The 16,074-nt window shown below is 30.0% G+C and overlaps 5 protein-coding genes across 8 annotated transcripts; 3 read left to right on the top strand and 2 right to left on the bottom strand.

Annotated features, from left to right (window-relative positions):
- Positions 1-88: 88 nt before the first annotated feature.
- LOC117243106 (UDP-N-acetylglucosamine--dolichyl-phosphate N-acetylglucosaminephosphotransferase) lies at positions 89-5,111 on the bottom strand. Of its 2 annotated transcripts, XM_033510318.1 has the most exons (7): positions 4,847-5,111; positions 4,627-4,741; positions 4,080-4,525; positions 956-1,144; positions 815-885; positions 572-735; positions 89-378 (listed from the first exon to the last, which is right to left on the bottom strand). In XM_033510318.1, exons 1-7 carry the CDS (start codon positions 5,023-5,025, stop codon positions 313-315), a joined length of 1,230 nt encoding a protein of 409 aa, XP_033366209.1. In that variant the 5' UTR covers positions 5,026-5,111; the 3' UTR covers positions 89-312. The 2 variants fall into 2 exon arrangements, with proteins under 2 accessions (XP_033366209.1, XP_033366215.1); XM_033510324.1 differs by lacking the exon at positions 89-378 and having other exon boundaries at positions 578-735; positions 819-885.
- On the top strand, positions 1,572-4,028 carry LOC117243098 (beta-1,4-mannosyl-glycoprotein 4-beta-N-acetylglucosaminyltransferase). Of its 2 annotated transcripts, XM_033510299.1 has the most exons (3): positions 1,572-2,065; positions 2,346-2,635; positions 2,706-3,833. In XM_033510299.1, the coding sequence occupies exons 2-3, from the start codon at positions 2,477-2,479 to the stop codon at positions 3,831-3,833; spliced, it is 1,287 nt and encodes a 428-aa protein (XP_033366190.1). In that variant the 5' UTR covers positions 1,572-2,065; positions 2,346-2,476. The 2 variants fall into 2 exon arrangements, with proteins under 2 accessions (XP_033366190.1, XP_033366195.1); XM_033510304.1 differs by lacking the exon at positions 1,572-2,065 and having other exon boundaries at positions 2,477-2,635; positions 2,706-4,028.
- LOC117243078 (E3 ubiquitin-protein ligase RNF14-like) lies at positions 4,904-7,909 on the top strand. 2 transcript variants are annotated; one of them, XM_033510274.1, is made up of 5 exons: positions 4,904-5,255; positions 5,976-6,854; positions 6,917-7,145; positions 7,254-7,426; positions 7,584-7,908. In XM_033510274.1, exons 2-5 carry the CDS (start codon positions 5,976-5,978, stop codon positions 7,860-7,862), a joined length of 1,560 nt encoding a protein of 519 aa, XP_033366165.1. In that variant the 5' UTR covers positions 4,904-5,255; the 3' UTR covers positions 7,863-7,908. The 2 variants fall into 2 exon arrangements, with proteins under 2 accessions (XP_033366165.1, XP_033366156.1); XM_033510265.1 differs by having other exon boundaries at positions 5,252-5,578; positions 7,584-7,909.
- A 377-nt stretch (positions 7,910-8,286) lies between these two features.
- LOC117243091 (tubulin alpha-1 chain-like) lies at positions 8,287-10,383 on the bottom strand. The gene is made up of 3 exons (XM_033510286.1): positions 10,210-10,383; positions 9,569-9,791; positions 8,287-9,487 (listed from the first exon to the last, which is right to left on the bottom strand). The coding sequence occupies exons 1-3, from the start codon at positions 10,210-10,212 to the stop codon at positions 8,361-8,363; spliced, it is 1,353 nt and encodes a 450-aa protein (XP_033366177.1). The 5' UTR covers positions 10,213-10,383; the 3' UTR covers positions 8,287-8,360.
- Positions 10,384-12,458: 2,075 nt separating this feature from the next.
- Positions 12,459-15,839, top strand: LOC117243059 (coiled-coil and C2 domain-containing protein 2A-like). The gene is made up of 3 exons (XM_033510228.1): positions 12,459-14,498; positions 14,582-14,736; positions 14,819-15,839. Exons 1-3 carry the CDS (start codon positions 12,860-12,862, stop codon positions 15,356-15,358), a joined length of 2,334 nt encoding a protein of 777 aa, XP_033366119.1. The 5' UTR covers positions 12,459-12,859; the 3' UTR covers positions 15,359-15,839.
- The last annotated feature ends 235 nt before the right edge of the window (positions 15,840-16,074 follow it).

Genomic DNA, 16,074 nt, shown 5'->3' on the forward strand with positions numbered 1-16,074 from the left:
ATTATTTTCCAAATGTTATAGAAGTTATTTTATTCTAACCCAATTCCCAGTGCATTGTGATGTTTATAATTAATGATCATTAAATGTTACAAGAAATAAAGAAACATACTTTATTTTCTGATAATAGTGTAACAAAATAATATTCGCATAATCCAAAGCTGTTAATAAATATATATTAAATAATAATAATTACAAAGTATGAAAGTACATTTATATTGGAAAATTCTTCTATAAAAGAAGTTTAATATAACAGATACACTATTTCAATATGAAAAAACAAAATAACTTTGTACTTTCTAAATATGTACTTTTTCAAACCTCATAGAAAATCGAAGCAAGAGGATATCTTATGAGAAATGCTAATGAACTGCTAACAACCTGAAACATTAATAAATTTTTAACATATTAGAACTCACTATGTAAATGGTAAATATACAAAGCATTTGCACTTCTGTGCAAATGTATAGATTAAATATGATATTTTCATATTTCCTGTAGAAAACTAAAAATATTTAAGAAACTATCAGAAACTATTTTGTTAAGCTTCAGGCATAAAATATTAATGTCTTACCTGAATTAGCAACAAAATCAATGTAAGTGTAGGTTCATTCATTGGGCCAGTATTAATAAGTACGAAATTAATTAGTGTCAAATTATTACAAGTAACAATACCTTGATCATCTTCTTGCCATTTTATTATATTTAGTTTCCTAAATATCCATGCTATGAATTTACCTATGAAAAAAAATTCGTTTAAATTTGTTAAATTAAACTCATATTAATATATATGTATATAAAACATATATTTTCATACCCACAGAACCAATATCCTTTTTATTGAATACTGTAGTACTAATATCTAACTTATCAGTTTTTTTATTGTATCTGCAAATAAATTGCATATGTAATACTTCATAAAAAATAATACAAAAGAATAGTAGTTTTTGAGACCTACTTTGGCAATCTATGTCTAGGACATGGTATCAAATGAAATAATTGTGGTACACTATAAAGAAAGTTAATTATTTGTGGAATAAAGAATAATAAAGTTGTTTTACTGAAATGTCCAATTATACCAACAACAGCAAATGTCATTCCAGATAAATAGCAAAAAGTATCGCCCACAAATACCTGTGCTGGGTACCTTGAACAAAAAGATGAAATCTTTAAAAAATTAATTTTATTGTGTATTGTCACATTATGTACTACAATTTATTATTAAACTAAAATAAAAAATAAAAGATGGTAATCTCTTCTAACAGACTAAAAGAAAAGAGTAAGAATAGGATTTTAAATAACATATATCTCTTTAAAGAAAGCAAAAAGATTAAAAAATTAAATAAAAAATAAATTCCATAAATAAATTATAGAAATTCTAAAATTAGATATTTCCAAAGTGCATTGAAATTCCTAAATATAAATTGAATTCAATACAATATATTATTATCATATCAATACAATATTATCATTTATTGTACATAAAATATTTATTTTCAAAAGACACAAAGAAATTAAATAACTAATATTAAGTATCTAAAAATTATACAAAAAATTCTGCTTAAATATATTTGATCCAAAATTAATTTCTATAGCTGATTTTCGTTCGTTATTCGTATTTCCGCGAATAATAAATCTTTCTGATTAATTAATTGATACTTGGAGACGCGTGCGCCTTGAGTGGAGTTACGACCGCGCTTGATACGGAAGTAAGGTAAAAGAGGTTGAGTAGAAGGAAGCATTCGGGCGTGGTTTTCCAACTGGTTACGCTCCTTTCGGCAGGCGGTCCAGGAATACTTCTTGTGGATGCTAATGGAACGGCGGGATATCTTTCAATAACAAATTCGATCAGTCGGGGGAGGTGAAAATATGTGGCATTATGATGCGAACGATTGTACGATCAGTAAAATACAAAAAGTTGGCTAGGAAACGTTGTTCTATTTGTTGAAGAAGTTGTCAATGAATGATTGAGGCCATTTAAAATTAAATGGCACGCCGGAGAGCGGTGACATCTCGATTTAAACGTCACGACGCGAAGGCATTCACATCATTTGCGTCAGACTATATTGTGAGTTTCGTATACGAATTATGTATACCTTGTATCAAAAACCTCATTGAACATTATTTAACGTTTTAATTAATAGCCGAAATTTATTAACATATGACAAAAATTGCGCTTTATATGTAAAAGAAATTTTTAAATAAAATCTGGCATATAAATAAATTTTTTGCTCCTTTTATATTTTAAACATGATTTCTAAGTGCTAGATATCGCTTGTTAAATATAAAAAAAAAGTGAACTATCATTTGTATACAATGTATCATCAAGCTAAACCTTCATTTCATAGACTTATACATGCATTGACTGTATACATGCTTATGGATGGGCCTCTTTAGCAACGAAAATGTTATGATTAATGTAAAATTCCTAGAAGGTGTAAAATGAGAAATTAACAAAATTAAAGCAAAGAATAGTGCCATGCAGCCCCGCCTAGATGGGAAACTGGCCTTACTATATACATTATTAGTTCTCCAAGTACTGATTGTTATGATTTATGTGGCTACAACTCCATCTTCTGAATTAACTATGTCTACAACACATACCTCTGTTACATTTGTAAAATTCGAAGAACAACAGGTAAGATACAAGTTATTTTATATGTTATTTTTAAGTCTAACAAAAATGTTAAGCATATATTACATTTCAGGAACCAAAAATTCAACTAACTATTCATAAAAAGTTTCCCATCTACCAGACAATCAATGAAGAAGTAGTATTAAATGAGATCAAGACTTTCACTCTGTTTGAAGTATACAATCATACAATATGTTGGAAACATGGAGTGGATGATCAAAAAATGAGAAGTAGCGAAGACCTCCAGAAATGTATTTGTATTCATGGGTGGCATGGCTCAGACTGTGGTCAACCAGAAGTTGTCTGGAGAGCAATCATGGCATCAAAGCAAAATGTTAATCTAAAGCATCGTAAAATAGCTAGACGTATTATTCATACATTTTTTCTACATGAACATAACTCAGCAATTGCAGAAGTGATAGTAGAAGAACTATACAATGTAGTGGATCTTTTTGTAATCTGTGATTTCAGTAATGCAGAGGATAATTTTCATCATAAGCTATTTAAAGGTTTATTACAACAGAAACAAAAGAAAATTTTATATATTAATATAGCAACAAAGATGCACAAACCATCGAGAATAGTATCTAAATACATTTGGGACAAGCTGAAGACTGTAGTACGAAATTTAAGGGATGATGATATTTATATAACGACTGAACCAGAACAAATATTAAACTCCAGGGCATTAATGTTCCTCAAAGTATATAATGGATGGCCACAACCTATTGGTTTTAGATTAAGATGGTCTGTTTATGGATTCTTCTGGCAACATCCACTTAAGACAACGATAACAGTTGGTGCGTGTACAATTGGATTAATGCGTGAAGCTTATCAATCAAATTCTATTATGTTAGAACAACTGGAAGGAGATTTGAGTGAAAGAGATAGCCTAGGCCTAGTAATAGGAGATTTAAATCATTATGGAGGATGGTACTGTTACCTATGTCAGGCACCTGCAAATATTATAACTAATTTGCATAATAAAGTTAAATCCAAAGAAATTCAAATAGAAAAAACTATCGACGTACCGTTCATTGAGGACCTAATAGGAAGTGGATTATGGTTAGATGGAAAAACTAATCTCTTAAGAGTCTCTAAATCTCAGGACCTCTATTTTGCGCCTGAAACAATACTTAATAATACATGGAAATACGACTGGCTAGTAGAAAATTTCTATGCTAAATTAGACTATTATTGACATATTGGTCACACCTGACTGTGATATTAACTCATACTCAATACTCAATGTAAACTATATAATATTGTACTGAATTTATATACCAAAATAATATGTTGAATGAATTGTGAATGTTAAATGATTTATATACATATAACTTATAAAGAAAACAGTTGTAATTACTTTTTCTTATTTGAATATCATTTCATATATTACTGAAGAATTTAATTTACACATTATTATTTACCTATTTTATATACAACTTACCAATTAAATTTTAATAACCCCAGTGATGTTGCTATATATGGAAGCATGAAATACAATGAAAATTGATGTGCTTTCCACAGATCTCCTGATAGCTCTATTATATTAAACAAAAGAATGCTTATTGAAATTACTAAGCTCTGTCCAACTTCTAAACCATTTATACCAGCTAATATGTTTATAGCATTTGTGCAAAACACTGCTAGCATCCCCATATATAAATAATAAAATACCCAAAGATCCACTGAAAGACCAAACCATGGTCTTAAGGGTTTTGGCACAATAATTAATGTAGAATTAAAATTAATGTAATACACCATTAAAAGTGGTAAGGAAGCAATAGTAGGTAATAATAATTTGTGCCTCCAACGTAGGTCTAAAACATCATCAGCAAACCCCAAAAGTAACATACAACAAATTGAGAGTAAAGCTGCCAAAAACTCCATAAACTGTAATTGAAATTTGATATATTATCATTTATTTAATTAAAATTAGTACTAAATTTTCCATATAAGACATGGACATCCAATGAAAATTGTTTGTTGCATACCTCATTATGAGGGAAGTTTATGTCATTAAATATATAGTTTGTAAATGGTACAGGAATAAAAAGAAAGAGCGTTATAAGAAAAAGACATCCAGTGACAACACCTAAAGCTTCGGGCCTGTAAAAAAATTGACATGTGCAAATTACCTGTAGCGAAATTAGTGCCCATTAGAAGAAATGAAGAGGCTACTAAAAATTATACGACTAAAAAAAATTCACTCACACTTTTTCACCACTTCTCTTATTCATATCAATACCGTATAGGTTAGCTTTGACAAACATATCTTTTATCTTCGGTATTAAACGTATAGTTAAAAAGTACACAGTGGTCGACATCGCGAAATTTATTAAAATTGGGAAAATAAATTTCCAACTGTTGTCATCGTATATCACATTCAACATTTTGAAGATCGTACGAAAACAACATAAAACGAATCATATGTTTAAGCGAATGATTGACGTGGCCTATTACTGATATTACCAATTATGTATTGCTCTTTTGTGTAGATAGTGTAAATACAGTAATACTTCTTTTAAAATAGTACACTAAAACTCGATGTGTTAATGTATACATTTTTTCTTTTCAAATGTGAACATATCGAACGCTTAATATTCTCAGGAAAATTACATAGGTAGGGGAAAAAATTCGTTACAAAAGTTAACTTCGAATCGGGAAATTTTCAATAACAATATACTGACAAGATATTTTTATTTGTTTTACCTATAATTCTGTTACATAATATTATTATATTTTTTCGATATTTTACAGTAAAAACAGTACTTTCATTTTTGTACGTGACCGAAAATTCTTACGTATTACATCAAATTTTATTAATGGTTAAGATTTAGCTTAAAAATTACACTTTATTCTTATTGTTTGTTTTTGGTGAAAATTTCCTTTGAATAAATATATATTCATCGTTAGTGCATGTATTTTTCGCGTAATACGATTGAGGTAATGTGATGTTGCAATATTGAAGTATTTGTTATACAAATATGACTAATTAATTTACATTTTTCTTTTCTGTTTTTGATTTTGATACAAATTATCAATTTTGATGTTTAATTGTAATTAAAAAGTCAGAAATAACATTTTTTCTTTCTTAAATGACTTTTAATATTACTTAACCTAGAACTGTCAAATATAAAGTATATCTTTCTTTGCAATAAAAAAATAACATGAAAATAGCACGTTACAAATTATATATATAGAAATTTATATTATTAGTTACTTATAAAATTTGTATGTATACTGTACATACACATTTTATACATCTTTTGTTAAGTTTTGTGTTATTTCAGTGCAGATTTAATCTTATATTTTTCTATAATTGATCATCTAATTTATACAGATGGATAGTGAAAAGCAAAAAGATGAGATTGTCGCGTTGGAAAGTATTTACAATTCAGAAGAGTTTTCATATCACAAGGAGAATGATCAGTACCAATGTACTTTTACAATATTCATAAATCTTCCTGTAGATTATCAAGCAACATACAAGGATTGTAGGCAAGTGGATGAACCGGAACAAAAGATTAAAATATCTCATTTACCGCCATTAAAGCTTCATGTACTTCTACCAAAAAATTATCCTTCAGAGTTGCCACCTAAATTTACTTTATGCTCATCTTGGTTGCATCTCTCATTGTTAACTAAACTATGTAAAAAATTAGACAAGTTGTGGGAAGAAAGTAAAGAGCAAGAAATATTATTTACGTGGGTAGCCTTTCTGCATGATGAAACTTTAGAATTCTTGAATATACAAGATAATCTTAATATGAGTCCTGCTTATACACGTTATAAAGAAACTTTGGAAATAGCACATATCATTCATAAGAATAAAATAGATAATATAGACAAAGAATGTACAATTGAAGGTGCAAAGAATACCATAAAGAAAAAAGTTAATGACAAGCAGTTAAGTAAGTTAGTAAGGAAGTATCATGATAAAAGGGCTGTATTAGATTGTCCTATTGGAAGAAACCCAATACAAACACTGATCGATTACAATGAGAAACGTAACCAAATTGAATTCAAAAAAAACTTCTATACTTGTAAGATTTGTTTTGTGGACAAATTAGGAGAGCATTGTACACAATTTTTCCCTTGTGGTCATGTATTTTGTAAAGATTGCATAGCTGGTTACCTAGAAATAAGAATCAAAGATGGAAATGTGCAAAATATTTATTGTCCAGAAGAAAAATGTTCCTCTGAAGCAACTCCTGCACAGGTGAATTTTTCTATTCGTTTCAAAGTCTGTTTCTATTCCTTTGATTATATTAATGTTTTCAGATAAAAGACTTAGTAAGTTCAGAATTATTTGCAAAGTATGATTCTATATTATTGAATGCCACATTAGATACTATGGGAGACATAGTATATTGTCCAAGACGTAATTGTCAGTATCCAGTTAGTCGTGAACCAAATGAACAAGTGGCAAATTGCCCAATCTGTCAATATGCATTTTGCGTTTATTGCAAAATGGTGTATCACGGCATAGAACCATGCAAAGTTTATTCAGGTATATTTTTGCAAAATGTTACTTAATGTTTAAAATCATTAAATGATTGCTCATGATATGTAATATTAAAAACATTAATATTTCAAATATATTTACTCTATTATATAGCTGAAATACATAAAGTGGTAGCTGAATATCAAGAAGCTCCTGATGATAAGAAACAGCAAATGGAGCAACGTTATGGTAAAAAACAACTCCAAACTTTGGTAGAAAATGCTATGTCTGAGAATTGGATTAAAAGTAATAGCCAAAAATGCCCTAAATGTCAAGCTGCTATTGAGGTATTATCAGATAATAAACAATAATGTTATTTAATATACACATATGTAATACAGAATGATCTGCTTGCTATAAAGATGGTATTGCCTTAGAGTTAACTCAATAGGATCACTCTGTATAAAATAAGTACTTTGTATATATAGTGCAATTATTTCACAGAAATCAGATGGTTGCAACAAAATGGTGTGTTGGCGATGCAATACATATTTTTGTTGGTTATGCAACACTGTTCTCGATCGTAATAAGCCATACGAACATTTTCAAGATATGGATTCTAAGTGCTATAACATGTTATATTATGGAATGCCAATTGAAGATAACGATGACGAAGGAGATGGTGAAGACGAAATAGATGACGTATATATGTGGCATAATTTCCAACTGTATCCAAATTATGAATCAGAAGATGATGATTTTTATGAGGACATTGTAATATAAAATGAAAATAAAACATGAACATACACGTTCAGACAATTAGTAGCCATTATTGCTTCATAAATTATTAATTCGCGAATGAATGTTTAATTATGAATATTCAAGCTGTAGACAATACATAAAAAGTTGTAAAATTTTGTTTACATAAATAGCACCTGTTTTCCGCATATTGATTTATAAACGTGTTTGTACGAAAGAACGTAAATTATGTATATTTTTACTGATTCATCATACAAATATCAATTAAACAGGGAATTATTTTTCCAGAATTTTATAAAAATTTTTGTATAAAATATTAATATGTATATCTAAATTACGTGGGAATGAAGTTACACAGATTGTAAACGATATTTACGAATGTATAAATAAAAAAAGACAATTATTCAACATAAAAAGGTCTAGGATTTTTTAATATAAGGACACACCGTTGCTGAAGACAATCTGTCTCTTTATTACCAAAAAAAAAAAAGATATCAAAACAGTTGTAAATACTCGAGTTATTTAGTATTCTTCGGCACCTTCTCCTTCACCTTCGGCGGAATCCATGCCGACTTCCTCGTAGTCTTTCTCAAGAGCCGCAAGATCTTCACGAGCTTCGGAAAATTCACCTTCTTCCATACCTTCGCCGACATACCAATGAACGAATGCACGTTTAGCGTACATAAGGTCGAATTTATGGTCTAGACGAGCCCAGGCTTCTGCGATAGCAGTCGTGTTTGACAACATGCAAACAGCACGCTGTACCTTGGCAAGATCACCACCAGGAACCACAGTTGGAGGCTGGTAGTTGATACCAACTTTGAATCCAGTTGGACACCAATCGACAAATTGAATAGTACGTTTTGTTTTAATGGTGGCAATCGCAGCATTTACATCTTTGGGTACGACATCGCCTCTGTATAACATACAGCAGGCCATATATTTTCCGTGGCGAGGATCGCATTTCACCATCTGATTGGCTGGCTCGAAACACGCGTTTGTAATCTCTGATACAGAGAGCTGTTCGTGATATGCCTTCTCTGCGGAGATGACGGGTGCGTACGTTACCAAAGGGAAATGAATCCTGGGATAAGGTACTAAATTTGTTTGGAATTCAGTCAAATCAACGTTCAGTGCACCGTCGAATCGCAGAGAAGCTGTGATGGAGGATACAATTTGGCCGATCAATCGATTTAAATTAGTGTAAGTAGGTCTTTCAATGTCTAAGTTACGGCGACAAATATCGTAGATGGCTTCATTGTCAACCATAAATGCGCAGTCGGAATGTTCAAGAGTGGTATGCGTGGTCAGAATTGAATTGTATGGCTCGACGACTGCAGTGGAGACTTGTGGAGCAGGATAGATTGCGAATTCTAGCTTCGATTTTTTGCCATAGTCTACAGAAAGTCGTTCCATCAAGAGAGAGGTGAATCCAGAACCAGTGCCACCTCCAAAGGAGTGGAAAATAAGAAATCCTTGAAGACCAGTACATTGATCAGCCAATTTACGAATTCTGTCTAAGACAAGGTCTACAATTTCTTTTCCAATAGTATAGTGGCCACGAGCGTAGTTATTGGCCGCATCTTCCTTGCCAGTGATCAGTTGTTCTGGATGAAACAGCTGACGGTAGGTACCAGTACGTACTTCATCTGAAATAAGAAAATCAATTTGGTTACAAATTTACATAAACAACTACATCTTATAATGTAACAGAACTAAGGGATATTAACCAACTACTGTGGGTTCCAAGTCAATGAAGACTGCTCTTGGTACATGTTTCCCTGCACCAGTTTCACTGAAGAAGGTGTTAAAACTGTCATCACCCCCACCAATGGTTTTGTCAGATGGCATTTGGCCATCAGGCTGGATGCCATGCTCCAGACAATACAATTCCCAGCAGGCATTACCAATCTGGACACCAGCTTGTCCAACATGAACTGAGATACATTCACGCTAAAATAAAGATACAAAATACATTTATAAATTACAGAAATAACTAAATATTCCATATTTAACAATCCCCATACTTAAATTTTTAATAATAATGAATATCAATTTTCTTCAGGATGATAAATTAACATTTCAATGCTTAAAGTTCAATGAACTTAACTGTTAAAATAAAAAAAGAAGGATCATTTAAATAGATATATAAAACATGAAAAAACTAATATATACAATAAAAAGTTAAGATATTAAATAAAGAATAATCGAAATAAAAAGAGATTCCAAAAATACGTTAACTCAGCATAAAGCCGGAAGCCGGCCGGCATTTAACCGTTACAAGATGGCTACTTTCTTTCCAGTAGTGTATCATTATCTTTTCACCTTTCTTTAACATTCTTTAAAATATAAAAAGGAAATTAAAACTTACCATTTTGTAGTGTAAAGTCTTTCAAAATTCTTCAAAGAAAGAAATAGAAATAGACGTAAGACGTCGATAGTTGGCTCAAGCAAGTAATGGAGCTTTCGCTAACAACTACGGCACCTCCGCCCAAAAATCGGAATGCATCACCGGCTCCTAGCACGGGTATTTATACCTTCGGTAGGCAACTTCGTCACTGTACGCTGATTGGTCGTCGGTGGCCTCATTCCCTTTCGTGATTGGTCTTTTTTCGACCGCAGTACCCACGGCAACTGAACACACAGTCCTTATACGGAAAATATAGTCCCTCGTATTAACGATATAATTGCTTGTTTCTCTGATATTAGACAATATGTTTATTTATTACGTTAGATTAAATGAACAATAATAAAAATTAATTTTTAGCCAAAGCATCTGAACAAACTTTAGGAAAATGAGGATAATTTTTATAGAAAAATGTAGTTGCGATGCGCGACAGTTTCTTCCATATTTGGATTTTGCATTTTTATTGGTGACTCATGTAACTCGTGTAACCCTTGTAGCAAAATGTAATGCATTTTTATTCCGAAATGTCGCAAATCTAAAAACATTATTTCAGAGATAATAGATTAAAGATTACTAAAAAATTATTGCTTTTCATGATACATAAATAATGTTAAGTAATGTTTCATGTTAAATAATATAACATAAATAAATAAATATATATATATATATACATACGTACGTGTTATGAATAATTTAAACATTTGTTAATTTTTTTATTATTTCCAATTACATTTAGCATCTGCTTGGGACGGTAATTTAATTTGCATATTAATATAAAATATAAGGATTTTAAAGTGTAAATTATAAAATGAATAATAATTTTTATTAAACGGTACATTTGTTTATATTTTCTTAACTTTTTCTGTATGAAGTTTATAATTGTGTATATTATAGTAAATATGCAATATATGTACCTTCAAAAGTACATTTAAATATTTTAATTCACAGAAACAATTGATATTTAATATTTCGATACAATATTATAATACATAATGTCATAAAATATATTGAAATGTAGCATGTGCATTAAAAAGGACATAGAACCTTTCGAGTTGGCGAGGTGTATGGGATCTTATAATATGTATTTGTATTATGTACACCCATATTAGGTATTGATCTTGTCTCCGTATACCGGGTGTTCTACAAATATGAACATAACTGAATTTTCCTAAAAATATATTAAAACTGCTACATTGCACATTTCAGGAAAACAGTTTTAGTTCTTATAATCGGGAAATAAAAAATAGCACCAAAATTAATATACTGAAATATTAATAACAATAAAAAATAATAAAACTGAGAATAATATAATGTAAAAATATTCAAACATCTGATTTAACATTAAGAGTTTTAAACAAAATTTGCGAATGTATACTGTAGTTTACTAGCAACTATTTAAGTCATTAAGCAGATACTTTAATTTGTTATAAGAAAGATAACATAAGACTAAAGTAAGGAATGCATCCAAGATCGACATGTAAACTTCGGTAGATTGATTATACGATGAATTGTAGTTGATCTACTTCCTGCCCACAAGCATAGACCGTATCCGCTCTCTATTCTTGATTCTGCGATCTCACCTTACTGTGGTTTCTGACCTCTTTACAGTTTTGTATCTCTTTTGGTCTTGTGAAATCTTTCAATCGTAAAATCATACAAGAAACGCAACTCGAATGATAATAAAACAATTCACTCGAATATATTTTCTTTATTTCATTTGATATAGCGAGGTTATCTCTAAAATGGATAGAATCATGTCTATCACTATAATTTTTTGCATATGTATATTATCAATTCTCAATTGAAACAAATGGAATAAATTACAGATTCCGCCTTTATTAGCCAAACTCTTTATTACTAATTTTCTAATAATACTAATTACTTTAATAATAATAATACTAATAACTTTATTACTAATAATCTACTAATTCTTGGCCATATATATCGATGATTAGATTATTGAGAATGAAATCACGAATTTCCTTTCACAGCCTACACATATTTCAGTATTAAAGAATAAGAAGCAGTACAAGTATTTTCCATCTTATGATTGAATATTATGGTAGACAGCTGCTCCTAGGATGCACATTTTAATATAGTGCTTGTTAATTTTAACTTTGTAAAGCAGTACTTGCGTTTATGCCTTTATGTTTCTCTATCATAGTTTTCTTTATGTATTTCATACGTAAAATTTTGCAGAGTTGTTATTCTTAGACTAAATATAATTTCTAAGTTCATCGTTCTAATTTGTAAAGGGTAGAGTAAATTTATTGATGTTTTTCTTTCTAAGATCAATATCTTAATTTACGTGATACGAAATTCTATTTGTACTATATACTGTCTATGGTGTAATTTAACTTTAAATATAAAGTCATTAAATTGATAAAGGTCGAATCATTTAATAAGAGGATACTGGTAAAGTTTTGAATTTCTAGATGGCGCTTTCATCACTTACACGTTGCTAGGCAATCTTTTTAAAATAAACATTGAATTGTGATGAAAGGAATATAAATGAATGAAATAATAAAAATATATCAATTATATTGATAGTTTTGCAACAAATTTCTATATATATATATTTACAGTAATTGATTAAGACATTATTGTTTTAAATATGTTCAAGCAGGATATCGATTTCATTAAGGAATATGCACAACATACAGAAGATAGAAAAGAACAAGATTTAAGTCTTTGTTATGCATATCCCATTATGAATAAAGTTTCAGAAATCAATGTTCTTACTAATGATACTAAAAATCTGCGAAAATTATGTCAAGAAACTACATTAGTTGAGGATGGATTATATTCTTCTAATCATCCATTCGTTTACAGTGATATTAAACTTTCTGAACTTAGTAACATGAAAATTTTACAATACGAATCGAAACGAAAATTCTCTGGCAAATTGTTAGAAATTGTAATTCGTGAAGTAAACATTAATACCAATCAATCAAATTCTATAGAAATCACATCTGTTTATCTGTTATTCAAAAAGAAAATTATATGTAAGGTAAATAGTCCTTTTAATAGAAAGATGCATAAATTGTTAATAAAGAGTTCAGAATGCAATAATCTTTCTACACAAGTACACACTAAAAGCGGTCAATCTAGCATCTTACCATTGCCATTGCCAAAACGCAACATTGAGAATCATACAGCAGAAATAGATTTTGCAATAAGTGACAATTTTGGTAGAATACACGCTGGAACCGTCACTTGTACAATTACTTTAAGTAGTTATGGTGAAAATGAACAAGAGTCATATGAATCTCATTTTTATAAATTAAGTAATGATCCAAATGATCCACAAAATCATTTGTCTTTACTCAAGCCATCGAAAAGTATTCATAAAAAGCAAGTGAAATACTTTTTACTGGAAGACCCAGCATTAACTTTTGGCAGAAATTCAGAATTTATCACACCTAAGAAAAGTCAAACAGAGGAAACAAAATCTCCAGACATAGTCATAACAGAACAACCTGCATTTTCTTTGCTCAATATATCATTCAGGAACTTATTCCAAGTTAAACACCCACTAGAATCATCATCTGGTACCCGTAGACACCATACAATAGGAAAAACAATTTTGTCTGTAACTATTCTGCGAGGAATAGAAATACCAATTAGAGAAGAGTCTGCATTAGTTCAACCATTTGTAGAAGTTGAATGGGGTAACACAGCACATACAACAGCCATAGCAGAAGGTTCGGCACCTATATGGCACCAAACAATGTACTTTGAGTTACCAAGACAAAATGAAGAGCATTGTATAAAGATTCGCTTGTTTGATCAGCATCCTGTTTGGGGTCAACAGTGGATAGGTGAAGCCAGAATTCCTCTTGAACATCACAGAAATTATCAAGAACTTGAGCGATGGATTACATTATCTCCATTATTTAGCCCAAATTTGTTATTTGGATACATACAAGCTAGTCCTGGTCAATCATGTACTCGTATTTACGTTCTGATGAAAATGGATCATTCAAGTACTCCTAAGTCGGTTGAAAGTACTACTATAAATACATTATTGAAAGGAATTCAACGATGTCTCGTTACATCATATAAAATTGACGGCGTCGAAAATCCGAAAGATGCTGCGAGATTAGTGATGCTTGTACCATCGTTACCTAATCATTATGGGCCAATCACCCCACGTCAAACATTAAACATACGTAAAGTGGATCACTATGGAAGAGCAACTCTACTTGCAGTATTATTACAAGGTTTCAATCTGCAGACATACGTTTTATTAGGTGTGTAGTAATCGTACTTAGTCTACTATGCTTTTAATTGTAAACAAAAAAATGTATTAATGATTTTTATATTAATATAATAGGTTCTTCTCAAATAAGTAAATGGACGTCATTTGTTTTAAGCATCAGTGAAAACGGAATATATACGCTATGGGATGCAGAAGTTGGAAAATGCTATAAATTAGATGATACCCATTGTCCTTTAATGAAGGTGTCTCGACTAATTAATCATTCTGGCGTTAGTATCATTGTTGTTACACATCAATTTATTTCAAATAATATTAATTTTTTTTAATTATTACGAATAACATATTTTTTAGATATGGGAAAATTTGCAAAAATCTATTTTGGCCCATAATCTCAAATACGACGTGAAATCAAGCAAAGAATGGCGATTCATTGATATTATGACGTCAAGTAAAAATGATCATACTGTGCAAGTATTAGATTTAAGTATTACAGAGGAAGAACTAAGGCAAATTAAGAAGACCGCTATGGATTTAGAGCAGGCCTTAAAAGATAAGATAGCTCATTGGCGTAGCACAATCGGTTTAACGACGATCTTTAATCGACATGCAATAACTATCTTACGAAATTTTATTTCTAAAATAGAACCTTCTTCAGAAGTACAATTAGATAAAAGGGATTTGAAACAATTATACAGAGCTTACCATGTTCATGGTTTTATTTTAAACAAACGTGAATGCAGCATCGATGATTTGAGCGAGTATTTACATGCGACGAAGATTTATAATATTAATGATCCAGTTGAATTTGCTGTGGTATGTCAGATACAGCCTTACATCGGTAAAATTTCTTCGATTTGGCTGGCTGTTATAATCCTTAAAAGTCGTGATTAGTTGTCTGTACGAATTAATATCAATTTCTATATTAAGTGACATATTAATTAGAATTTAGTATTTAGTATTGATTATATTCGTTTATTGCATATTTTTATATTGCATTAAAATTAATATTACAATGTTCATGAAGTAGGATAGTTATTCTTTTTATCATATTCCGAAATTTTGTATAAGGTTTTGATAAACAAACTAATAGAATATTAAACTTTCGTAAAATAACGTAGCATTTTTTTATTATCGAATTATTTACTTCAATAATATATAATAATTGTATATGAGATTAAAAGTTTATGATACAATAATTTTATAAAAGAATTAAAAATTACAACTATATTGTCTTTTTAATTATGTTACCTTTTTTTGTAAAAACGCAAGCTTTTATAATCCTAATTTTTGTAAATTCAATATACATTTTTATCAAATTTGTGTGTATAATACAGTAGTCCTTGGAAAATTTTTTTAGATTTTGAGAGATTATGAGAGAATCAGTGAATACCCATAATTTATTTACTTATTTTGTTCCAAACAATCATGTAAGGATAAATGGTTTTTTTCATTAATGTTATTCATACCTGTTGCAATAGTACAAAAAAGGTGGATAGACCAGTTTTTCGAAATTTTAATCAAACGAAACCCGGCATCTTTTATTCCGGAACTACAGCATTATATCATCCAGTGAAATTTAATACAAGAAACAAATATCCTTACAGTAA

Source organism: Bombus vosnesenskii, unplaced genomic scaffold (genome assembly GCF_011952255.1).
Source record: "Bombus vosnesenskii isolate JDL3184/JDL3185 unplaced genomic scaffold, Bvos_JDL3184-5_v1.1 scf7180000013262, whole genome shotgun sequence".
Classification (NCBI taxonomy): domain Eukaryota; kingdom Metazoa; phylum Arthropoda; class Insecta; order Hymenoptera; family Apidae; genus Bombus; species Bombus vosnesenskii.